Consider the following 26,755-nt stretch of genomic DNA (forward strand, 5'->3'; position numbering starts at 1 on the left):
ACACACACACACGTCTTCTACTATAGCCTCTGGTTGACCGAAGTTTTGTGAGTGGAATGGTGGATGGAAACTGAAAGAAGCCCGTTGTATATATATATATATGCAACGGGCTTCTTTCAGGTTCCATCCATCAAATCCACTCACAAAGCTTCGGTCAGCCGGAGGCTATAGTAGAAGACACTTATCCAATGTATACATACACATGACAAGCTTCTTTCAGTTTCCATACACAAGGCTTTGGTCTGCCTAAAGACACATGCCCATGGTGTTGTGAAGTGGGATTGAACCCAGAACCGCATGGTTAGGAAATAAGCTTTTGTCACACAACCATGCCTGCACTGATGTTTGTACAAACATTAATTAATGTATATGTAGCAGGGAAAGAAATAAATTAAATGTACAAAGTATTTGTTTTCTAGAGAGTTTATTGACCACAACATTTACATCCTACAAAAGAACACTGGTATGAGACAACAGTTAAGCAAGGAGCAACTATAATGTAACACAGTTGGAGCTTTTAAAACACAAGTCATGAATGACCAAAAAAAAAAGTGATGAATATTTTATAAGTACAGACTAGGAGATGTGAAACCTGAAGACAGCATCCAACAAGAGAAAATGTGCATTAAAAAAAACTAAGAAACAGCAACAACGAAAATGAAAATATAAATACAATAGATATACAATCTGAATATGAATATTTGAACATAAACTGTCACATAAGATCGATAATCTCACTTAGATAAACCATATTGAAAATGACAAAATGAAAAATGAAAAGCAAATAGCAAAACGTCTGACTTTTGTGAACAGATATGCACAGTTTACATTTTCTTTAGAAGCAGCAAAAAGTTTAGCAACAATAATAAATGAGCAGCAGTTTTACTATTAAAACAAGTTAAAGAAAGAAAAAAAAAATATTATAGAGATGCAATCGCTAAAGCTACAATATAGATACATATTATTTATATATATATATATATATATATATAATATTGTTCTCCAAAAATTGGTAATGCCATGTTGAGAATGCCATGTTTTTGCAGAAATTGATTTGGTAAAAACAAAAAAAAAAAGAAAGAAATCCATGTTTTTACCATATTTGCCAGTGTATAAGATGAAATTTAATTTTTTGTTAAATTTCAAAGATAGCCCCACCCGTCCTTTCCCTAAAATTTTTGTCTCATATATTGGCTCACACAATTTCTTTTGTTTTTAAATGAGTGTAGGTCAAAATTAGCATTTCTTCTTTAGATACAAAAAAAACAAAACTTCTTTATTTTTTGTGGAATATAGATGTACATATATATATATATATATATATATATATATATATATATTCTCTTCCATAAATATGCATCTATATACTCTTGTATACAGATGCACCTATCTACTTTACATACACACTGGCAAATATGGTAATAATTGAAATTCCCATTAAGATTTCTAGTACAAATTTTATCACTGTTAGAATTCAAATCATTTTTCATTCTTTAGAATTGTGATGGTTGGAAGAAATTCTAAACACTACATAGTGTCTATTTACAAATTACACTAGTTACTCTCAAGATTATGCTACTAACAGAGAATTACCAGTTATCTTTGAGCCATTTTTAATTCAATGTAAATGAACATGTGATCTTGAGAGTATTGGACCATGTGTATTGATCTAACCAAATTCTAAAATCCCAGCCTGCTGGCTGACATCAAAATATGGTTTCTAATCATTTTTATAAAAGCACAGGCTTTTCTATAAAAAATGATGATGTCTTTATTATACATATATTAATGCCTGTTTTTATGTTCAGTTATAATAAAAACAATTTTACATTAATCTGACAGGTTACTCTATACTTTTGTAGAGTACAAATTTATTATCCTTACACAAGAATGTTGTTGGCAGTGACTTTGCAGTCCAACAATGGCTTAGCTGGCTGAAACTTCAAAGTCACTGTCGACAACATTCTCGTTTAAGAATAATAAATATATGTATATAGATTTATTATATATACTTAAAAGGTTGTTGGTTATGGCTGGTTGGGGAGTGACATTGGTCTTGCACCTATAAAGTTCTTAGCAGTGTAGGTGACTCGTCAGACTCATTGGCTAGAAGCACATAACCTCCCAATGAGTCATCTATACCACTAAGAACTTTATAGGTGTGAAACCAATGGTCGCTCCTTGTCTAGCCATAACCAACAATCTTTTATGTATTACTGCTCTAAAGTTTTAGAGTATGCTTCTTTTCTGATTTATGAAGTACTGACTGATGTATATATATATATATATATATATAATTCATTTGCAGTAGTGTATTCATTAATGTAACTCCCAGGCCATCAACATTAACAGACAAGAGTGAGGCATGGAATAATGTAACCACATGGTCAGGTTTAGAATTTGAAAAATGCATGAAGAGGATGTATTATTAATTCTATTTGGGAATTCATTATTTGCTTCAAAATGTCCACATTTATATTATTTTATCCAGAGTGCATCAAATTTAGATGTTAATCAACAGTATTTATACAAATGTTAATTGATGTAACCAATTTGTTTATTACTTTGGAAAAAAAAAAAACAGTATTATTAGTCTTCTCTTCCAATCGAAAAAAAAAAAAAAAAAAGTTATTTTCTTCAGTAATTGCTGAGCCTTACTCAAGAAACTGTGAGATCTTTTTATTTTTAGATTTAAACACAATTTAAGAACAGTATTCCTTCTGATAAGGCACAAGGCCTTTTTATTTTTTATTTTATTTTGAAAGGGGGAAAGAGTATAAGTGATTTAATCAATTAGAATATGTTAATAGTTACTTTATCAAGCCTGGGAAGTTGATGTCAGCTGGATTTCAACTCAAAAACAGTGAGATATTGGACTAGATACAGTAAAGTAGCCAGTTCAATGTCCTACTGTATTATTATTATTATTATTATTATTATTATTATTATCATCATTATTATTATTATTAATGGCTATCTTTGCCACCATTTATAATTCAATAACAGAATTAGCCAACCTCATTTACATTTTACATCACCATGGCTGCACAAACCAACATTTGTGAGTGCATAATAAAAGCACAAACATTCAGAGATCCACACATTTTATGTAGTGATTAATATGTTCATATATATAGATACACACACACACACACACACATATATATATATACACACGCACACATACATATAAAGACAGACAAATACAGTATGCAACTAAGGTCACAGGTTTCAGTATGCTTGTAACATCAACTATTACTGCACACATAAATCAGCTTTCATAAGTGCATTAATGATGTAAGTCTGGGAAGACAATCTTATCCAAGATTTGAAACCCTGTAACTACTCAGTTTGTAGACAATTATCACCTCTACACTATTTGCAACCTCACCTAACAGATAGTGTACAGCCACCAAACAATTCCAAATAAGCAGGCTTTGTTGCTTCTAATCTTATACCAAACTTCCATCTTTGTATTATATTTGTTACCACTAAATGACTACACACAGGCACACACACACATATAGATTAATATATGTGTGTGTATGTTTATGATGATATACTGTATGTTGAATGTTATGAAAAGGTAAAGTCTAAAATTGGTTTATGAATGTTGTATATTTAAATGACAGCCTATTGTGTTTATAAATAGTCAAGAAATGTGAAATAAACAGTGTAATATGGTTTTAGTTAATAAGCACGTGCTCCTGAATCTATGTACCCCAGCCCCACCCTTTTAGATGCATGCTCCTATATGAAGGGTTTTTTTTTTATTGAACAATCACTTAGGACAATTACATTTTACACATGAAAGATGTTGTAAAGAAATTTACTGAAAAATTTAGAAATTTCAGCTAAAAGGAAAGAAAAATATGAGAACTTATTAGATGAGTGGATGTTAGAATCTTTAATCTTTTGTCTTAATTAATGGCTGTGAGACTTTCCTCTCTCAATTGGTTTTTACTTTCTCTTTTCTTAGTTAATGTTTCCATATCTGAATTATTTTTACACTAGCATGTGTTAGGCGGCTCTTTATCTCCATGAATTTATTAAAGCAAACATTCCCCCCTCCTCCCCACACCACTATTAAAACACTTCCTGCACACAGCATACTGTCCTTGTATTTAATAATCGAAGTGACAGTACAACACTGATGACTTGTAGCTAGATGCACAGAAGATATCTAAGGGACTGTCAGTACAGATAGCATATAACAGTAGCCTCCAGCTGGAACAATGCTTCTCCATGCATCAGACCCCAACTAACATACTCCATTCCATACATCTTTATTAATACCAGAAACAAACCACTATCTTCCTCGGAAGATAAATAATTCATTTCTCTGAAGTAAAGAGACTAGCCACAAATAGATATGTCACATCAGAGGTACATCATCAAAACAATCATCTGTACTTTTAGTGAAAGATCAGCTTTCCATTGTTGATATTTCATGCTTTTATTTGTTCACTGTTTCTTTTTAATTATAATTTGATATTTATTTACAGTAAGAATTCTTTAATTCATGTATTTATTTATTTATTATGAGTTTGTTTAAAAAAAAAAATAACCCACACCCACATATCAATGAAAAGCTTAAATGAGAGACTTAGAGAAACCATATTTGTGACAGGAAGAAATCTTCAATCTGCTTAATCCCAGCACACTTGTGGCTTAAGATAATAGCAGGAACTTTCTCTGAAAAGGTGTGAAATATTGATCTCATCTCCTGTGTTTCGAACCAGTCCATTTTTGAATTATCAAGGTACCATATATTCATTTGATAAACAGAAACTGAAAGAATATATATATATATATATATATAAGTATATAATGGGTATTTGCTTATGTTTGTGCTTTTCCAAAACTCCTGCAAAAAACCAGTAAATTTGTCATTTCCTCTCTCAACAAATTGTCTGCTGGCTTTGAACTTTTTAAAGTTATGGAGAATAACAGATAAGGATTAGTGACAAGAAGGGTATCCAGATAATAGATTCAGCTAACCCATACTAGTATAGAAGAATGGACATAGAAACATATTGAGTGAATAGGGAATATGGCACCTGAAAATGACCAGAGAATGAACCAGTCAGAATGTAACGAGAAACACAAAAGATGAGGATAATAGTGCGGATAATTCCTAATGAGGATAATTCATTCCATTCAGTCTCAGAAAAATAAACAGAGAGAATCATTAAATTCTTATGGACTGTTGCTCTGTTTTGTTCCATTTTAGACTTTCCCCGCCTCGTCCTGGCTTTCATTGATAGATTATGGTTTCAAGCAGTTAAATTTCTCATTGGTCTACAGGTGACATGTTATTGTCAATGCCAACAACTACCACATGTTATATTTTCCAAAGTCTGATGTTACTAGTAGTTACTAGTTATGGCAACATGAGGCCTGAAGACAGACAGATATGCACCTGGTTGAAATGCATGTGGCAAGTCAACCAACAAGGAGCTTCGAAAAGTTCTGGACTTCAGAGTACAAACAAAGCCTCTTGCCAAGGAATACAAAACACTTTCTTTTATCAGTGAAAGCAAAGTGCTACGTAGTTTGCAATTATATTAACCCAAACATTTACTGAGGCTGCTGTTCCAGCTCTTAACCTCTTTTATGCACATAATCAAAGAAAATAAAACTAAAAAATAATTGTATCGATAATTTTTTTTTTTTTTTTTTTTTTTTTTTTTTTACAGAATTTAGTTGCAAAATACCAAAAGAAAAGACTAGAGCCATTGGAAATTAAATTCAAAGGTGACCCATGGCACCCAAAAATTTCAATTAAAAAATCATAAACATCATTTGTAAAGATCTGTATAGAGTTAAACTGTGTTAAGTAATTGGTAGGAGTGAGTTGTAGCTGAATTCTGCAGAGGGCAGTTATAATGTGCTTCAGACATATATATATATATATATATATATATATATATATATATATATATATATATATATATATATATATATATATATATATATGTGTATGTGTGTGTGTGTGTGTGTATAGTGAGCAATACTTGTAGATCTTGCCTATCAATATATGTAAATGTCATTGTTAAAAAAAAAAGATATATTTATATATAAATATCTAACATACTTATGCTTAATTGTAATATATATATATATATATATGTGTGTGTGTGTGTGTGTGTGTGTGTGTGTGTGTGTGACTGTCATTGACAGAGAGTGAAAGAAAGAGAGAGTTGAGATTGAAAACTAAATAAAATCTAAAAAGCAAAACAAAATAAATAAACATGAGTCATATCTAAAGGAATGTTGAAATGTTACAGAAGGAAATATAAAAAAAAAAAAAATACTGACAAAAGCTGGAATTTGAAGAAAATTTCAGAAACTGAGCCATTCTTCAAGGATAAAAGTCTACAGACCAACAAACAGACTGGTGGCTGGTTAGTTTATTTGGTTGAGTTGTTGGTTGTTATTTTGACTTCTAAAAGAAACAGAGAGAGAAAGAGAGAGAGGTGGGGAATTGATTGGATTGCCTCATGTCCGAGCACTGCGTTCACACTCCATCAGACATTCTCGCACCAGTATGCGGGCATGAACGATGCCTCGCTTCAGTCGTTCAGCGGAGGATTTGCTGCCAGAGTACGTCGGACGTATATCTTTGCCCATGTCCTCGATGACCGCCAGAAGCTGGGTGTATTTTGTCTGAGGGTGTTGTGACATCTGTGGTAATTGCGGACCCCGGTTGGCTATGGCCGGGGGTGGCGTACCATGGTTGCCATGTATGTCCAACTCTGAGCGTGGTGTGCCAGGATTGCTCATCACTGGCGTAACCGGTGAACTGGACGCTGTTCCTTCTATGATCACATCATCGTCCATCGTCCGGTTCTGAAATGAAATTTATACAAAACGAGAAATTCTCAGTGAGGTAGATATTTAAATGTACAATTTTGTCACTTTTAACAAAGGCAGCACTAAATTGAGAAAGCAAACAGGTTAATAAAATGAAAGTCAGGTCTATTATTGATTGAAGTGAAAAAAGATTTGGGAGCTTCTTATATCTTCACAGTCACTGTGCATAAACTGCGACCTAACAAAACATTGAAAATCATTTGGTGGACTGAAAAAAAAAAAAAAAAAAAAAAAGGGGTCAAAATTTGAAAATGGACTAAAATCCTCGTCACCCCAAGGCAAAAATCGACCTTGGTGGAATTTGAACCCAGAACACAATGAATCAGAAAAGTATTTTGTTCAATATGCTAATGATTCTGCTTGCCTGCTGGCTTATAACATAGGCATAAGGCCAGAAATTTAGGAAGGAGGGGGAGTACAGCAAATTAAACTTCACCAGCACTTGAATGGTACTTTATTTTATCAAGGATGAAAGGCAGGGTTGATTGTAGCTGGATTTGAACTCAAAATTTAAGTGCTGTAACTAAATATTGCATGGAATTTTATCTGACAATCTAACAATTTTCCTAATCCACTGTCCAATCATAATGATAATCCTTTCTATTAAAGGCACAAGGCCTAAAACTTGGGGTAGGGAGCTAGTTGATTACACTGACCCCCAGTGCTTAATTGGTACTTATTTTATCAACTCCAAAAGGATGAAAGGCAAAGTCAACCTCATCGGAATTTAATAATAATAATAATAATAATAATAATAAATGCCCTGATGCAATGTCAGGCACTGGCTCTTATGGCTTCTGATCTTAATTGATTGGAAGTGTTATCATGTACATTGTTTTGTCTTGGTATAAAAGATGGTCTACACCAAATATTCTGCTCAATACTACAGATCTGCTTGTCAGTTGTTTGACCGTAACCAGTTGAGCATGTCCCTTAGTGGCTGACGATATGTACATCTCTGATCATGAGCAGAAGTAGTGGGGGGAGCATCATAGCCATGTGTTGAGAGGAATTCTTTGGGGTTTGGATAATTCACTTTTGGAAACGTGGGTGTTTTGTTCATCATCCTTAAACAAACCTTATTCAAGGACCTTTTGAGCAGGATGGGCTACTTGACCTGAAGAAAGTTCTAACTGGGTCCCACTTGCAAGATCATGCGCTGTTAATCTTGATATGAGAGCATCATGACATGCACACATGGTTGTGATGCATGTGCCTGGTGTACCCTTATCAGACGGGTAGTCACGATGAGTATACTGTGCTTCGTATATTCTACCCCAGTGTCACTTTGATAGCATGCACTGCTCTCTTAATATCTCAGGGAATCCAAAAACAGAAGAAATTCTGAAAACAGTGTTTATGGGGACACCTTATATCCTACAAAAACTACTGTCTACAGGGTGTTCAGGCTAAATTTGACAGTTTGCATAAAAGGAAAAGAAAAAACAATATTCCTTCCAAAAATAAAAGCACTTTAAAAACATCAAAACATATCAAGTAGAGTATAGCTGGGAGATAACAGTTTATTCAAAGTAGCCGCCCTCAGCTTACACCATGGCCTCAAGATGGAACCTGGCACATGCGTTCCTCACTTGTCCCTGGGAAGATCTTTGAACACTGCCTTCATCTTGGCCACCAGCTTGGCTTTGGTGCTGCAGGGAAGGTAGTTGGTGCTTTTCTCATCCACGTCCCACACATAGTAATCCATAGGATTACAATTGTGGGAAATAGAAAGCCAAACATTGGGGCTGATGAAGTCGTAGAAATCCTCCAACAACTTTCCAGAGGTATGGCAAGGAGCCGAATCCTGCTGCCACACAATGCCCTTCCAGCAGCAACCTTCTCCAGCCAGGGTTTGACCACAGTCTCCAGAAGCCTCACATAGCTGTCTGAATTGAGTCTAAGGTGGGCAGCATGACATCACCCTCACTGGAGACACACCCAAAGACCATCACCTTACTGCTGGCCACAGCTTCATAGTCTCCGTTGCAGCTGTCCATGTCATGTCTTACAGCCTTTATAGTGTTCACAGAGCACTGAGTAGCAGTCATGATGTCGGCATTTTGATACCCAGCATGAATCATCATGATACAGGTAACTCTTTTCCAATATTCAGGTGGTTTCCAGTCCTCCATGTCAGCTAAGTTTTTCTCAACTACAACTTTAGTCTTTATGCTCTCCAATGCTGTTGTGTGTTCACTGATACATCAAGCTGTTCCTGAAAAAAGGAGACATAAAAAATTATCAAATTTAGCCTGAAAACTCTCTATATAACTCCAAAGCAATCTTTTGCCACCTATTATCAAAAACGCATTTTCTGAAACAATACTTCTTACGAATCCAAGGCACACAATTATGAAACACAAATCCCTCTCACCAAAACATGGCACTTATCACCCATCCTAGTTATAATGCCCACTTGAATATATAACTTGTTGCCTCTTGAGGTCTCTGGATGTGAGTTGGACTCAGCTCATACAAACACAAAACAAAATCCAAACATAATAATAATAAAAACTTGGCACAAAGCCAGCAATTTGGGGGGAGGGGTTAAGTTGATTACATCAACCCCAGTGTTCAGCTGGTACTTATTTTATCAACCCCCAAAAGGGGTGAAAGGCAAAGTTGACCTCAGCAGAATTCGAACTCAGAATGTAAAGAGAGACGAAATGCTCTAAAGCATTTTGCCTGGTACTATAAAGATTCTGCCAGCTCATGATAATAATAATAAATGCAGCATTTGGCAAATGGAACATGTCCCTTCCACAGAAAGCAGAAGAGCACACATCCAATTTGGTCAAATGTGAATAAGGGCAATAATATATGACAGAGGTGATGTAAGCATTTGCTACTTCTGCTCGATCTTTCAGGGATCGCTTTCTCTCGGCCTATTTCTGGGTGAGATTGGCCACCTTGCTCGTCACTTCATCATGATGATAATAATTGTTTCAAATTTTAACATAGGGTCATCAATTTGGAGAAGGGGTTAGTTAGTTACACTGATCCCTGTACTCTTCTGGTATGTTAGTTTATAGACCCCAGAGGGATGAAAGGCAAAGTTGACCTCAGTGGGATTTGAGCTCAGAAGGTAAAGAGTCAGAAGAAATACCACAAGTCACTTTTCTGACACTAGCAATTCTGCCAGATGACCGCCTTATGATATATTTGATATATCAAAGTAACACCTGTCAACTATATCATAGACAACATCAAAGCACCAGTAACAGTTGTTAACTAAACAACACAGGACTAGTAACAGGACCCAAACTCTCAATCTCTCCTGTACCCTCACCTATTCACCCTCCAAGATTACACAGGATGTTGTACATTCAGGCATTTATGCTTTTTCCCAAAGACTGTCTGTGCTGCCTGTAAAACTGAACAGAGTTACAAAAGTGGATAATGATATTCAGTGTGTTGATCTTGTAGAGTAAGAAAAAAAAATTTTAAGGATGGTAAACATTTGTGGCCATATTTGGCCCAAATATTCCACCTGTTTTATGTTCAATCTGGCCAGACACAGCTTCTAACACTTACCAGACAATGTCCTTCTAAAATAAACAATCATGTCATCAAAATTTCAAAGCTGCGAGATAGTGCAGGATTAGTTCAAAACAATGTGAAAAAATAAGCATTACATTTGACAAGAAATATGCCAAAGGATTAAAGATGATGGGAACCATGGCAGGATCTGAACTCATAAAATGGAAGGACAACTACTTGAGTCCCTCTATAGTCTTTGTAGGGACAAATTAAACAGTAACAAATACTTGGTTATAATTTTTAAAGGATAAATGTTGTTAACTACATCAACTCCAACATTCCAATGCTATTTATGTCACAGACTCAGAAGAAATGACAGGAGAAGTTCACCTTGGCAGGATTTGAAATGAGGATATAAAGAGGTGTGATTAAATAGTATTTGTTACTCTACCAATTCTGGCATTCCACCACTTTAGTAACAATAATGAGTGGTTAACGAGACAAGTCAAACAATACAGTTAGCAACATAACAAGGCAATGCAGTACAAACACCATAACAATCATATTCTCTTTATGTTATGTATGAACAACATAACAGTGCAGTTTTGTACTGATAAATCAATATAAGTTAAACACTGTAGGAACAACAACAATAATATTTACAACAAACAAGTCGTTACAGGTACAACAACAGTAATGACAATATGTCTAACAGATCAGTTAGCGTACAATGGCAAAAACAACAGTTAGTATATACAGTGGGTGTTGATAATAACAACACAATATATATAACAGATCAGTAAGTATATACTGATGTAACAACAGTAACAACAACAAACAAGACCAGTTAGTAGATACTGTAACAACATATAACAAAACAGTTAGTACAGCTAAAACAATGACAACAACAACATGGACCATATCTGTTATCTCATCTAACAATTAGGTAATATTGGTTTCAAATTTTGGCACGAGGCCAGCAATTTTGGGGAAGGAATAAGTCAATTACATTGACCACTAAAAGTCAAAGTCAACCCAAGAGGCATTTGAATTCAGAACGTAAAGTCAGAAGAAATGCCGCTAAGCGTTTTTCTGGTGCAGTAGCAATTCTGACAGCTAATAACCTGACATCGTCATCATTTAACATCCATTTTCCATGCTGGAATGGATTGGACAGTTTGACAGTAGCTGGCCAGCTGTACCGAGTACCATTTGTCTGTTTTGGCACGGTTTCTATAGCTGGATACCCTTCCTAATGTCCACCATTTAACTGGGTGTTTTTTACTTGGCACCAGCAAACCAGTAATATTAAACAGCATCAAACAACAAACCTTGGTCCAGTGAATCAGTCCACCACATCATCATACATCGTGCACTGTTATTTGCTACAATAAAAGTTCCACCCTACATGGGCTGAGGTAGACAGTGTCCACTAACTCTACCCTAACTTCTGCAAACCTCATAATTACATTAATGAGATTCACTATTTTCCTTTCATATGTATTTGTGCATCAAGCTGGTGCAAATGTGCACCAATGTGATGTTTGTGGATCAAGGGCAATCTATTTGTATAGGAAGCTGATGTATTATATGTATTTCTGCATCAAAGTGATTATATTTGAGCATCGAGATGGGTATACAAGTGCACCAAGGTGGTGTATTTCTGCACCAAACTGATGTATTAATACACCAAGGTGATGTATTACTGCACCAAATTCATGTATCCATGCAGCAAGGTGATGTATTTCTACATCAGAGTGATAATATTTGTGCACCAATCTGGAGCATTTGTGCCTCAAAGAGGGTGTACTGGTGCACCAAGGCAATATATTTATGCAGTAAGCTGGTGTAGCTGTGTATCAAGCTGATGTTTTTGTGCACTGCATTTGTGCATTCTCAAATCTTCCCCAGGTTTCATTTGCTTCGAACATGCAACCTTTTTTTTATAGAGCTGTCCTCCTCCAAATGCATCAAATGCTAATACTAACATAGTTTTTCTCTCTCGCACATTACATTGGATTCCTCTTCTGTTCAGTTGTGAAATGCGCTCTAGTAGATGTGTAACGTTAGTGAACATAAACAAAGAGACCATAAATGAGCTGAGAGAAAAGCTGAACATAAGAGAAGTTAGATGTGTATAAGGGAGGAAAACTGTTAGTACTGGCATGTGATGCATAGGGACGAAAACAGCTATATAAAGTGCTGCATGCTTAAAATGCCTGGAACTTGTGGAAGACAGAGACTGATGAAGTATTGGATGAAAACTGATCTATAATTACAGCATCTCATGGAGGAAACAACAAAGGAACAAAGGATTGGCGATATGCAATGTGAGAAGATCTGCCTACCCATGCAGGCATGGCGAAATGGATGTTAAAATTAGCAGTGCAGGAGGATGGGAGACATAATGTCATTCTCCCATGCTAGCATGGGTTGGATGGTTTAACAAGATCAAATGAACTAGCGAGCTGCATTGAGCTCCAACATCTATTTTGTCAAGGTTTCTATGGTTGAATGCTCTTCCTAATGCCAATCACGTTACAGAATGCACTGGGAGCTTTTTTTCTATGATTCCAGTGCAAGTGGGGTTACCAAGTAACTTGCAAAATGAAGAAAAGAGCCTCCACTAAATGGGATTGCAGTAGAGTTTGAGGTGGTATTTATGCCAGGTGTTGAAGGATCTAAAGCATGAGAAGGACAGACACAGGTATCTTGCTACAGATGAGATACATGGTTACACCACATTATGGAAGGGTTAGTAGGAATAACTGCAAAGTAAACAATGATGGGAATAACAAGCTGTCAGAGTGCAATACAAGAAAGAATACACATAAAGAATCAGGAAGGGTGAGTGAATAAGTTCATTATAGAGTTTGAGAAGAGAATGATAGATGGTGGGAGATGAATGTAGAGGTCATTGTAGTGAATAAAGTTGAGGTGTGGCCAACAGTAAATATCAGCATGGCAGTGGTGAAGGAAGCTTGCTTTCCAATCATGTGGTCATGGGTTCAATACCACAGCACAGCACCTTGGGCAAATGTCTTCTGTAGCCTCAGGCTGACCAAAGCCTCATGAGTAGATCTGGTAGACAGAAACTGAAAGAAGCCTTAGAAGGCGGCGAGCTGGCAGAAACGTTAGCACGCCGGGCGAAATACTTTGCGGTATTTCGTCTGCCGTTACGTTCTGAGTTCAAATTCCACCGAGGTCGACTTTGTCTTTCATCCTTTCGGGGTCAATAAATTAAGTACCAGTTACGCACTGGGTCGATGTAACCGACTTAAACCCTTTGTCTGTCCTTGTTTGTCCCCTTTACGTTTAGCCCCTTGTGGGCAATAAAGAAATAAGAAACTGAAAGAACCCTGTCTTGTAGATGTGTGTGTGTGTGTGTGTGTGTGTGTGTGTGTGTGTGTGTGCACCCGTCATGAGATCAAATAATGTTTGTAAGCAAGCATCAGTGTCCACCATACAATCCATGTTGTTTGATTTGTGTCTTCTATGAGAAACATGTTTGGTCATGGGAAAATATTCCTTGCATGGAAGCAGTAGGGGCATCCAGCTGTAGAAAATCTGCCTCAACAAATTCTGCCTGACCTAAGCAAGCTTGGAAAATTGAACATTAAATGCTGCTGGTAATTATTCAGTTCTTCAATTAATTGTATTACCTGTTCCCCAAAAATAACAAGTAAGGGGCTGAATATTCCACACAAAAACCTTAAAGTAGATTTCAGACAGAATCAGCATGGCCACAGTGTGTGAATTACAGATTTAAGGTTATAGCATATGACATTTTCCTCAAGATGCCAAGCAAAAGGACAGAATTCGAGATTTTGTGGTTGTGAAGTGAACTTCTTAACCATGCAGCCATCATATACCTATATATGCATACATGTGCCTTTTTTCAAACCCCTTTCATTTTTCTAATGTTTCTACCAGTCAACCCTCCGTCACCCACCATCTTATCACTTTCTCTAACATTCACGTTTGTATCATTCATGTGTCTTATGTCTCTATCAACTGTGCCCACTGCCATTCTCTTTTCTCACTCAGTGTTTATACTACTGGCACTCCATTCAGTTACGATGACTAGGGTTCCAGTTGATCCAATCAATGGAACAGCCTGCTTGTGAAATTAACATGCAAGTGGTTGAGTGCTTCACAGCTACGCATACCTTTAACGTAGTTCTCAAGGAGATTCAGTGTGACACAGTGTGACAAGGCTGGAACCTTTGAAATACTACTCATTTTTACCAGCTGAGTGGACTGGAGCAACGTGAAATAAAGTGTATTGCTCAAGGAAACAATGCATTACCAGGAATTGAACTCACAACCTAACAATCATGAGCCAAATACTCTAACCACTAAGTCACACGCCTTCACTCAGTATACCATGCTGCTAAAATAACTGAGGATGGCAGTGGATCCCTCCTCTTCACTGTACCATGTTTCCAATGTAAATAGGGAATGCCACAGACCTTCTTGTCCCTCCAACATACAACCACTTCCATTCTCATCCTAATCACCTTAGCTCTCTTGCTCACAAGGCATCTATATAAAGGGTCACATTAGATCTCCACAAACCCCATACACTCTAACTTTTACCCCTTCTACACTCCCCTCCCCACTGGGGCCACTTGTTAGTGACACACTCTTGTTTTCCCCTCCCACCCATTCTGATTGTGTAATCCTGTTCTAAACACCAGGGACAGCAGAGCATATTTTCATTAATTTCACCACTGGAATTTTAAGTTTGGTTGTTTAACTGGTTAAGATATTTTACCAGTTATATTTCTGAAGAGAAATGTCTTGTAACCCTGACTCCATTTGTATATAATCACATCACAAAGACATGGGATAAAGTATTGAAGGCCAATCTCAAAACACTGAACCTTATGAAGGAGATGACAGTGGATCGAGATATGTGGTGCAATGCTGTACTTGAGAAAACCCACCCCAACAGAATTGAGATTCTAAAGCCAAGGTACCATGTAAAAAGCATTGGTGGGCATTGGGGTGGATACGGGTGCCATGTGAAAAGCACCCAGTAGACTCTGAGGAATGGTTGGCATTAGGAAGGGCATCCAACTATAGAAACCAAGCCAAAACAGACTATGGAACCTGGTGCAACCCCTGGCCTTGCCAGTTCCTCACAAGCGGTCTAACCCATGCCAGCATGGAAAGCGGGTGCTAAATGATGATGATGATGACAATAACATCAATAATTGTACCTTCATGCTTTTGGGGGTTTTTTTTTTTTAGTATTTTACTGGTTCTCAAGACTCATCATCATCCTCCTCACCATCATTTAACATCCATTTTCGATACTGGCATGGGTTCCAACCCATACCAGTATCTGACAAGCTGCAGGTCTGCATCAAGCTCCCCTGTCAGCTTTAGCATGGTTTCTATGACTGAATGCCTTTCCTAACACCAACAATGTTACAGCATGTACTAGATGCTTTTTACATGCAGCCAGCACTGGTGAAGCCTAGCAAGTAAAAACAATGCCCATGACCTTCACAAGTCCTCCTAAACCAGTGAGGTTTATACCATTAATGTTCCTCTTGAACATCTCTAAGTCAACATCTGTGGTAAAGATATGAGCAGGGAGGACTTCCAGAGGATGAATCAACACTACAGGCTAAACTAATGAAACATTTCTCTTGCTTTCATGTACACGTATTCAGCAGTGAATTCTACTCCAACATGCTATCTATTTGCAACTAAGTGGACTGGGTTGAGTCATTCAAAGTCAACAGTATTTGCTGCAGACCAAATTAATAGAGGTGGCTAGCTGTGAACTTATTACCCCATCAAACAATAGATTGCTACACAAACAAACTGTCTGTCTTCTTAGATGTAAAAGCAATTATATAACCTTTTGATAAGTAAAACAAAACAAAAAAAGAGATGTAATACATCACAAAAACTATGGGGGTTATGTGTTATTGAAATAGTGAAACTACACGCAAACATAACAAACGACAACAAGATGACACATCAAAAGCAGACAAGAAGTCAGCAACAGTTGGTTAGATATGAACACAATTAATTTCTTAAATAAAAAATGAGACAAAGAATCTGAAAGGAGTAATAGGAGATAGGAAGAGTAATAGGGCTGCTAGAAATGATAGGGGATGGGGGAAGTTGGAGACCTTTAGTCAGATAAGGGCAATATATTATAAGATTGTGGAATGAATTTGTATGTTAGATATATCCAGAACATGTAATAAACTGCTGTGAGATGGGAATGGAACTATCTAGAACATTAAAGTGTTGAGCAAATATGAAAAGATATTAATGGATAAGGGGAAGAGAGGGTGAGGCAAGTTAAAAACCTTCATTTTGTATAGATACATCCCTAATAACAGGTTGTTGGCATTATACAGTAATTAAATAGTATTAAACACTTATGGTATGCAAATTAGTCATTCCAGTTCTCAGTAGCTACTGGATCTGTTGAACATATAAACGGATTGGCTGCATATTTCTCTGGGATTGATCAAATAACATATACTTCTGATGAGAACCCAAAAATATTCAAAAATCGATTAAAGCTGTTCGTCACTTTTGCAATGACAGACTCTCCCGTCGAAGTGGGCATGAGTGTTTAACTTTTGCCAAACACCCTGCACAAATGATCTGTTTATGGGGATCAAATATATGTGCCGTACATTAGCTCATCCCTCCATCAAATTGACAATGTTTGAACAGGTGCACAATGTACCACACGTCAAGTGTCAAACTGATTGCAGAGCAAGCAATGTAAGATGAAGTATTTTGCTCAAGCACACAATGCACCCCCTGGCCTTGGAACTGAAACTACAATCTCATGATTGTGAGTGCAACACATTAACCACTAGGCCATGTGTCCTCACAAGTTTACACTCGCACAAGTGAAAACATGGCTGTGTAGATACAGAGTGCGGTTCATAACCAAGTGGTCTCAAGTTCTTACAGATGTCTTCTACTGTCTTATGGCTGTATACTGTATTTACCCTTTCAATTTATTCATCTCTCACTCTCTTATTTCTATCCATTTTTCTTCTTTTCCTTACACACTTCTCTGTTCTCCCTCTGATCACTAAGATTTTCTTTGAAGCTAATGCAGACATGAATATCTCAGCTGATTTCTAACAATTCTGTACTATCAAAGGTACCCCTTCGGTCACGAATGACCATGGGATTGCACCTAGAAAGTTCCCCACGAAGGCACAACTCCAGGCAAGGTTGTTTTATGGAAGACCAACAGTCGCCCATGCATACCAGCCACCCTGCTCCATGCCACTGATGTTATCCAAGGGAAAGGCAACGGCCGACACAGCTTGGCATCAGTGATGTTGCAACTCATTTCTACAACAGAGTGAACTGATGCAACATGAAATAAAGTGTCTTGATCAAGAACACAACACACAGCCTGATCTGGGAATTGAACTCACTACCTTGTGATTGTGAGCCCAATGCTTTAACCACTGAGCCATGCACCTTCCCACTATGATACAGTTTTAATAATGTTTTATCTTCTTGACCAGACAACTATCTGCATATACAGACTAATTAATGAATCCAATTTTTGAGTAGATCTTGTCATGTGATACACTCAAACTGTCATCTTTACCATTTCTTTTTATTTGCACTTCTGATGGAAAACCCTTCCTTCCTGTAAAAGCACAAACACTTCCCACCAAATCATCTGTATCTACATACAGGTGAATTCACCAAAATTACTCTTGTGTTTGTTCATGAAAGTCATAATGAAATAGGTTTTCTGTATACAATCAATATCACATAATCGTTGCTCATATTCATATTTTCCCGAAAATGCCAAATGTTGTTGAAACAGCTGTAACCAAAGAATAAATCCGATGCTAGCACCCTCATCCTTCATTTTGTGTGTGTGTGTATATGTATATATGTGTGTATGTACGTATATATATATGTGTGTGTGTGTGTGTGTGTGTGTGTGTGTGTGTATAAATATATATATATATGTATATATAATATGTGTGTTTGTTTATATATATATATATATATATATATATACTGAAAGGCAAAAATGAGTGCTCAACACCACATTGGTGGATAGAATTCCTTTATTTGTGTACTAAGGTTACCATTATATCTTAATGATTTTTCAAGCTGATCACATGGAGGAATGGTGTTCGTCTCCATTTTGGATGAATATATATATATATATATATATATATATATATATATACACATACACACACTGAAGTTGAGTTTCTTTTCATGGTTACTTAGAGATTTTGTATACACAAGTTGCCTGATAGGTGATTTGTATGAAACTAAGAAACATGAAAAGAAAGTAAATTTTTAAAAAAATCAAATCTCCTTTACTCCGTGTATTGAGTACTTTTTTTATCATTTGTAAATTGGAATGTAAATATACATACAAATACACACACACACACACACATATATCTGTTACCTGTTTCAGTCATTAGACTGTGGCCATGCTGGAGCACCACCTTTTGTGTTTGTGTGTGTGTGTAAGGCAGTGGGATGGAAGAAATAAAGTTAGGGCAAATGGGGTTATCTATTGTGTACTTTTAGTGTGGTTGATTATTGATACTGTGAAGATGGGGCTTAGTTTGTTAATAGTTCAGGGTGTCAACTGAGAGGTTAGTTCTGTGCTTAGAAGGAAAAAGTAACTTTTTGAGCAGCTTAGTCGCTAGGCTGTGGGTTTTGCATCTTACCATGGGTCGCTTGTTGGATGGGTCCTCAATTTTCTTATTGTTATTCATATTCGGAGTTTACTGTTTGGGATACAGTGGAGAAAAAAAAATGAAAAAAAAAGAAAGAAAAACAAAAAACAAAAAACAAAAACAAAAAATATACTTCACGAATAATGAACAAAGAAAGAAGTTTTAAGAAGAGAACCTTGTGGAGTGAAGTTCTTGAGAACTAAAAGATGTAAAGAGGTTATTAAAGCAGGAATTCTGGTTTTCTGATATTGATTCTGTGGAGTATATTTCCATTGCTTTTAATCTCTTGTGCCATTATACTAAAGACTAAATGCAATGTTATCACAATGTCTATTCCATGTACAATTTCAATAGTTATCACAATGTCTTGGGCCCTTGCAGCCAATAATAGAAATCGTTATTTTCATTATCAGTAGATTGGCAAAATGATTAAGGCATCAGACAAAATGCTTGACAGTACTTGTTCCAGCTCCTTATATTCCAAATTCTGCCAGTCAATGTCTTCTAGAATGGAGAAAGTGATATGGCCATGTTCACCTTAACGTCAGTAGGTTTATGCCTTCTTGAAAGAAGTGACTGATGCTGCCAAAGACTATCTTAGGTATCTGAAGGAAATATATGCAGGTGGAAAGGGGTACTGGGAAGTCCAGCACAAATGCTTGTAACAGAATAGTCAGCAAAGGTTACAGGCACAGCATCCTTCTCCCCTCACTAACAAATTTTTAATAAAATGTTCTAAAGTGTTTGTCAAATGTTTTGCTTTCATTACAAATTACATGCATTTGTGAATCAGGTGTAGTTACTCTGGCATTACTACTAGAGTAGTTAACTACTTGAACCTTCCCAGTCTGTACTGATACAAGACACTGCTATAAACCAACCCAGAGAGGGGTTTATAGTACACACTCCCACAAAAGTAACCCATCTTAGTTATCATCATCATCATCACTTAACCCTTTAGCATTTAAACCAGCCATATCCAACCAAAATAATCTGTTTTATCTTCAAACTAGTCAAATCTAGACTCTCACACTTACCCTACAAAATTATTTTAAAAATAAACAATCATGCCATTGAAATCTCAAAGCCACAAGATAATGCATGACTAATTCACATCAATTTGAATAAATAAGCATTACACTTGACAGAGAAATCTGAATGCTAAAGGGTTGATATCTGTTCTCCATGCTGGCATGATGTGGATAGTTTGACAAGAGCCGGCAAGGCCAGGGACCACATCAGGTTCCATAGTCTATTTTGACTTGGTTTCTACGGCTGGATGCCCTTCCAAAAAACATCAACCACTTCACAGAGAGTACTGGGTGCTTTTTAAATGGCACCAGCACAAATTCAGGTCATGCCAACATTGGAAACAGCTCCAGAACTAAAAATTTTTTTTAAAACAGTGGCTGGTGGTGCTGATAATAATAATAATGATAATGCTGATTTCTAGAAAGGTACATCACAAAGGCTTGCAAAATATGCGCCCCTCAGCTGCATATTGTGCTGAAACTGAAATAAATACGTCTTTTTTTTTGTTGCAAAATATTTCTCTAAAGTAGAAGACACAGCCAAGACATTCCTATCAGAGCTATACATTAACTAATTTCCAGTTAATGAATAAGATAAGGGCAATTCAGTAATTACTCTGTATTTAGTCTTTAGTTCATTGTGACACATTGATGAAGGAAAAAGCAAGGATACACAAAACAATATGCTCTACAGGGGTTAAAACAAAACTACATTTATATACATACCCACACACACATCTATATATATGAAAAAATTACATCATGGAAGTATCATTGTTGCCATAAAAAGGAACACATACACTTATATTTACATTATTATTATTATTATTAATATTGAGATGGTGAGCTGGCAGAATCATTAGCACACTGAGCAAAATGCTTAGTGGCATATCATCTATGTCTATGTTCTGAGTTCAAATTCTGCCACAGTCAACTTTGCTTTTCATCCTTTTGGGGTCAATAAATTAAGTACCAGTGAAATACTGGGGTTGATGTAACCAACTTGCCTCTTACTCCAAAATTTCAAGCCTTGTACCTTTAGTAGAAAGGATTCTTATTATTAAGACATTAAATTGGCAGAACCATTAGTGTGCCAGGGAAAATGCTTAGCGGCATTTTGTTCATCTTTGTTTTGAGTTCTGCCAAGGTCGACTTTGTCTTTCATCCTTTTGGGGTCAATAAAATAAGTACCAGTTGAGCACTGAGTCAATGTCATTGACTTACCCTCTTACCCCAAATTATTGGCCTTGTGCCAAAATCTGAAACCAATATTTTTAAGGCAACGAGCTGACAGAATCATTATCATGCTGGGCAAAATACTTAGTGGCATTTCATCTGCTATTACATTCAGAGTTCAAACTACGCTGAAGCTGACTTCACCTTTCAGGGTCGATAAAATAAGTACCAGCTGAGGACTGGAGTTGATGGTATCAACTTAACCCCTCCACTGAAACTTCAGGACTCGTGCCAAAATCTGAAACCATTATTATTATTTTAATTATCATCATTATAATTATTAGATGAAAACTCTCAACTTATTTTGCTGGGTATGAGAGAAAGTGTCAATTGTCCACAGCCAGCAGACTAAGGTGACATTTGTTTACTGGTCATGCTTCAAGAACCCTGTGAAAAATTCTTGTAGTTCCAAGCAATGATGATTTTTGTAGGTGTTCTATCTTTACATTTATACTAGTCTTTTTGAGCCATGTTGGTAGTTGAGTGCTGATACTTCCAAGTGCGCCAATCACTATTGGCACCACATCTACTTTCCTCATTGACCACAACCTTTGTATTTCCCACTTCAAAGCGTCGTAGTTGCTCCATTTTTCTTTCTCTTTGATCCTGTTGTCACCGGGACATGCTATGTCAATTATCATGCAAGTTTTTTTTTCTTTTTTATTCACCACAACAATGTCCGGTTTCCAATGTCTGGTCAGGTGATCGTACAGAATCATTGCATCCAATAGGACTTTGTAATCTTCATTCTCAGTGACTCCTTCTGGGGTTTTCTCATACCAATTATAATAATAATAATTATTATTATTATTATGCATTAAATTTGCAGTCATTACAGCATCAGATATAGTTCCTTGCAGTATTTGTTCTGACTCTCTACAATTGCAGTTAAAGTACTCCAAGATCACCCTTGCCGTTTGTTCTGCCATGCTCAATAGACAATAGTAACTAACAAGTATTGGGGCAGGTGTAACTGCTTAACCTCCTCCCCCATCAAAATTGCTGGGCCTTGTGCCTAAATTAGAAATCATTTTAATAATCATTATTATGACATAATGAAATAAAGGTGAGAGTAACAGTACATATGTTTCTAATTGCCACAATGATTCTACCACAATACAATGAACACAGTCCCAACACAAGATCTCAGACTAAACTCACTAGCTCAAATTGCATTTCAAATACACACACACATATATATATATATATATATATATATATATATATATATATATATATATATAAGCGTTGTAGTTCGCTTGAAGCATTGTAATATCATAGAAAGTAAAAAGAGAAAATAGAAAGCTTGTACTAATGTGGAAAGTTTTATAAAACCTTAATATTTTAGGCACAAAGGCCTATGTTCAGAAGAAAAACAGTCTACAAAATGTCCTGTTATGCAGGTTCCGTTAACCTGTTCAAATTGGAATCTGCATAACTAGACAGTTCGCAGGCTGTTTTTCTTCTGAAGATGGGCTTTGTGCCTGAAATATAAAGCTTTTATAAAACTTTCTGTTTGTCAGATGCTTTCTATTTTCTTTTTACCTATATATATATATAGGTGTAGGAGTGGCTGTGTGGTAAGTAGCTTGCTAACGAACCACATGGTTCCGGGTTCAGTTCCACTGCGTGGCACCTTGGGCAAGTGTCTACTACTATAGCCTCGGGCCGACCAAAGCCTTGTGAGTGGATTTGGTAGACGGAAACTGAAAGAAGCCCGTCGTATATATGTATATTTATATATATATATGTATGTGTGTATATGTTTGTGTGTCTGTGTTTGTCCCTCCAACATCGCTTGACAACCGATGCTGGTGTGTTTACGTCCCCGTAACTTAGCGGTTCGCAAAAGAGATCGATAGAATAAGTACTAGGCTTACAAAGAATAAGTTATGGGGTCGATTTGCACGACTAAAGGCGGTGCTCCAGCATGGCCACAGTCAAATGACTGAAACAGGTAAAAGAATAAAAAAGAGTATATATTTAGTGATGCAAATAGGAAAATAGAACTCTAAAACATGAGTATATATATATATATATATATTTATTATCGGCAGAAGTAACAGAGTGACTCAAGGGCTGAGAGATTTGTGCTTGGCACTTATCAAATGGGTTTCAAATCAAAGGTGTTTGCATTTTTATATTGGTGATAATGGTTTTTTCCTTGGATTGTTCTAGAACAAATTATAAAATCAATTACAATGTCACAATGGATAATGTATATTTTTCAAATGGCTTGCTCATTAAGCCTTTCCATAATTAAATAAGCAAATAGGGAAAATTTTAAGATATGTATACAAATATACGCATGCATTAATGAGAATGCCAGTATGTGTGAGTGCATGAACATGCATGCAGGAATATGAGTACACACATGTGCACATATGCATATTCAAGTACCTGCAGTACCTACATATTCACCAGCATTCATTTATCTGTATGTATATATGCAATCATGATCATCATCATCATTTAATGTCTGTTATCCATGCTGACATGGGTTGGACAGTGTAACCAGAGGTGGCAAGCTGGGGAGATGCACCAGATTCTAGTCTGTTTTGACATGGTTTCTACAGCGAGATGCCCTTCCTAACACCAACCACTTTACAGAGTGTGCTGGGTGCGTTTAAGTGGCACTGCATGGGCGCTTCTTACGTGGCACTGCACGGATGCTTTTACATGGTACCACATGGGCGCTTTTATGTGGAACTGCCACGGGTGCTTTATAACACCAGAATGATCAGTCTTAACACTTCTGCTAAGGAGTACAAATCTTCTTGAGTATGGCCAGGAGCCAGATATCTTGGTCCTTTGTCACCCTGCCTGAAAGGTTCAGCTTCCTGAGGTCAGTCTTCAGTACTTCATCCGCATACACATCTTTAAATATTCCTTGTTTATATATTTACATATTCAATGAACAGCATAATGGGCAAATCATTTGAAAAATATGCATTACGCACATGACGCTGTAATTATTTTTATAATTTGTTCCTGAAAACTCCAGAGAAATACTATTATCATCGGTATATAAATTTATGAACACTTGATTTAAAACCAGTTTGTTAAATCCCAATGCATGGATCTCAGCTCGAGTCACACTGTAACAGCCAATTATAAATAAAAATGACATGAATGTTTGGAGATATATATATATGTATATATATATATATATATATATATATATATATTTCAAGGTTTTTAACTTTTAAATTTGCATATTCAAAAGAGACAGAGACTTCAAACTCGATATATCCAAGATCGATTTATTCACCACTCTATGTCAACATTTCTGTGCCAAACTTATCCAGTGACTGGTCCATTGGATTTTGACATTTGAATCATCTTGATATATATATATATATATATATATATATATATATATAATCATCATTTCTTCATGACTTTAGAGTCATGAAGAAAAACCAAAATGACTGACCACATCCAACAATGTAATAAAAGAAAGAAAATCAGATTCTAGGACTTATTTCCAATGTAAAAGACAGTACAATTATTCACCACTACTCTTATATGAGAATCAATGAGTTAAAAACATTAAGTACATTTATAATAATTTTATTTGCAGCTGTCATGGTTTTAAAGAACTTTTATTGCAAAGACCCTACAAAGTTCTTCCAAAACTTGGTTCAATTCAGTCACATTATTCAGCTGACTGAGTTTTTTTTTGTTTTTCAACTTTTGATAGAATGTTCCTAAAACCCATTTCCCAATCATTGTAGCAATACCCTTCCTCTATGATTGATAAAATTAAGGACCAGCTAAGAACTGAGGTCAATTCTATTGACTACTCCCTCCTTCGAACTTCAGATTTTGTACTTCTGTTAAAAACAAGATTATTATTATTATTATGGAATACGGACGTTAAATGATGATTATGAATTTAGTAAAATAACTTTGTCATTATTAATCTGGTACCTGGAACATAAACTGATATGAAATTTTGATGAATAGTTCTAATTTGGATCAGATTACAAGAGAAAATTTGTATCACAGAACTAGGTCACAATTTTCGATGGGTTAGCATAATGAGTGGAAACACTCATTGAAAATAAACTGAAAAGCATTCTTAATCTTATTTGCTGATTGTTATCACTTTATTACAATTTTGAGATGTGGTCATGTGTCATTTTGTAGAAAAAAAAAAAAGATAGAGATGAGCAAAGTTACTATTAATGTAGCGAGGTATACAACAGTTTGGTCTAAATTTTAACTACAATAACAAAATATAATCAAAGCCAGACTTACAAACCAAAAGACAGGCAACGAAAATAAAAAGTCAGCAAAACAAAAACAGGGCAAATAATATATATATATATACATATATATATATATATATATATATATATATCAAAACAAAAAATTCACTCTGGCCATAAATATTTAAGTAAAACCAATCTGAATATTTTTTGACACATCAAAAACATTCCAGGAAGCCTAATTAACTCTAGCTGTGTGGTTAAGAAGTCTGTTTTCAACTGCATGGTTTCAAGTTCAGCCCCACTGCTGGTGCCTAGGGTGAGTGTCTTCTACTAAAGCCCCAAGACAACCAAAACTTTGTAAGTGATTTCAGGAGATAGAAACTGAAATAAAACCTGTTTTATATATGTATGTATATATCATCATCATCGTCGTTTAACGTCCACTTTCCATGCTAGCATGGGTTGGACGATTTGACTGAGGACTGGTGAAACCAGATGGCTACACCAGGCTCCAATCTGATTTGGCAGAGTTTCTACGGCTGGATGCCCTTCCTAACGCCAACCACTCAGAGAGTGTATATGTATATGTATATATATATATATATATATATATTTTATATATATATATTTATATTTATATATTTATATATTTGATCCTTTATATTGAACACTCAATATTTCATCTACATTCAATACTTTATTTCATGGTGCCATCCATTTTTATTTTATTTTATATTATATATTGTATATTATATTATATATTGTATATTCCATATTCTATACCCCACATTAGTTCTGCAGGAATATAAATAAAACATAAAAAACAGACAGTGTTGGAACTCTTTTAAGCAAAATAATATATTCCTCTATACACAATCATACAAAAAAATCCACCTTTTTTTGTATTTATTTTTACTCGCATATATATATGGTCAATAATATATGACCATCATTTAACATTCGTTTTCCAATCTCGCATGGTTTGGACAGTTTTACAGGGGCTTACCAGCTGAAGAGCTGCCCAGGCTTCAAGTCTGTTTTGGCATGGTTTCTGGATGTCCTTCCTAATGCCAAATAATATATATATATATAAGCCAAGTAAGATCGTTGCCAGTGCCCCTGGACTGGTTCTTGTGCGGGTGGCACATGAGATGCACCATTTTGAGCGTGGCCGTTGCCAGTACCGCCT

At 36.0% G+C, this 26,755-nt stretch overlaps 1 protein-coding gene across 13 annotated transcripts in view; it reads right to left on the reverse strand.

Annotated features, from left to right (window-relative positions):
* Positions 1-407: 407 nt before the first annotated feature.
* The window catches only part of LOC106877491 (cyclin-dependent kinase 2-associated protein 2), a 38,668-nt gene continuing 12,320 nt past the window's right edge, over positions 408-26,755 (reverse strand). For 8 of the 13 annotated variants that reach the window (XM_089357504.1, XM_014926407.3, XM_014926406.3 and 5 more), the window contains one exon: positions 408-6,852. In XM_089357504.1, coding sequence (XP_089213630.1) covers positions 6,502-6,843 — 342 coding nt within the window. In that variant the 5' untranslated portion in view covers positions 6,844-6,852 and the 3' untranslated portion in view covers positions 408-6,501. Of the gene's footprint in view, positions 6,853-19,073; positions 19,134-26,755 lie in introns of all 13 variants that reach the window. The other 5 variants (XM_014926410.3, XM_089357501.1, XM_089357502.1 and 2 more) reach the window with 1 other exon arrangement.

Source organism: Octopus bimaculoides, chromosome 9, assembly GCF_046866305.1.
Source record: "Octopus bimaculoides isolate indiv1 chromosome 9, ASM4686630v1, whole genome shotgun sequence".
Classification (NCBI taxonomy): Eukaryota; Metazoa; Mollusca; class Cephalopoda; order Octopoda; family Octopodidae; genus Octopus; species Octopus bimaculoides.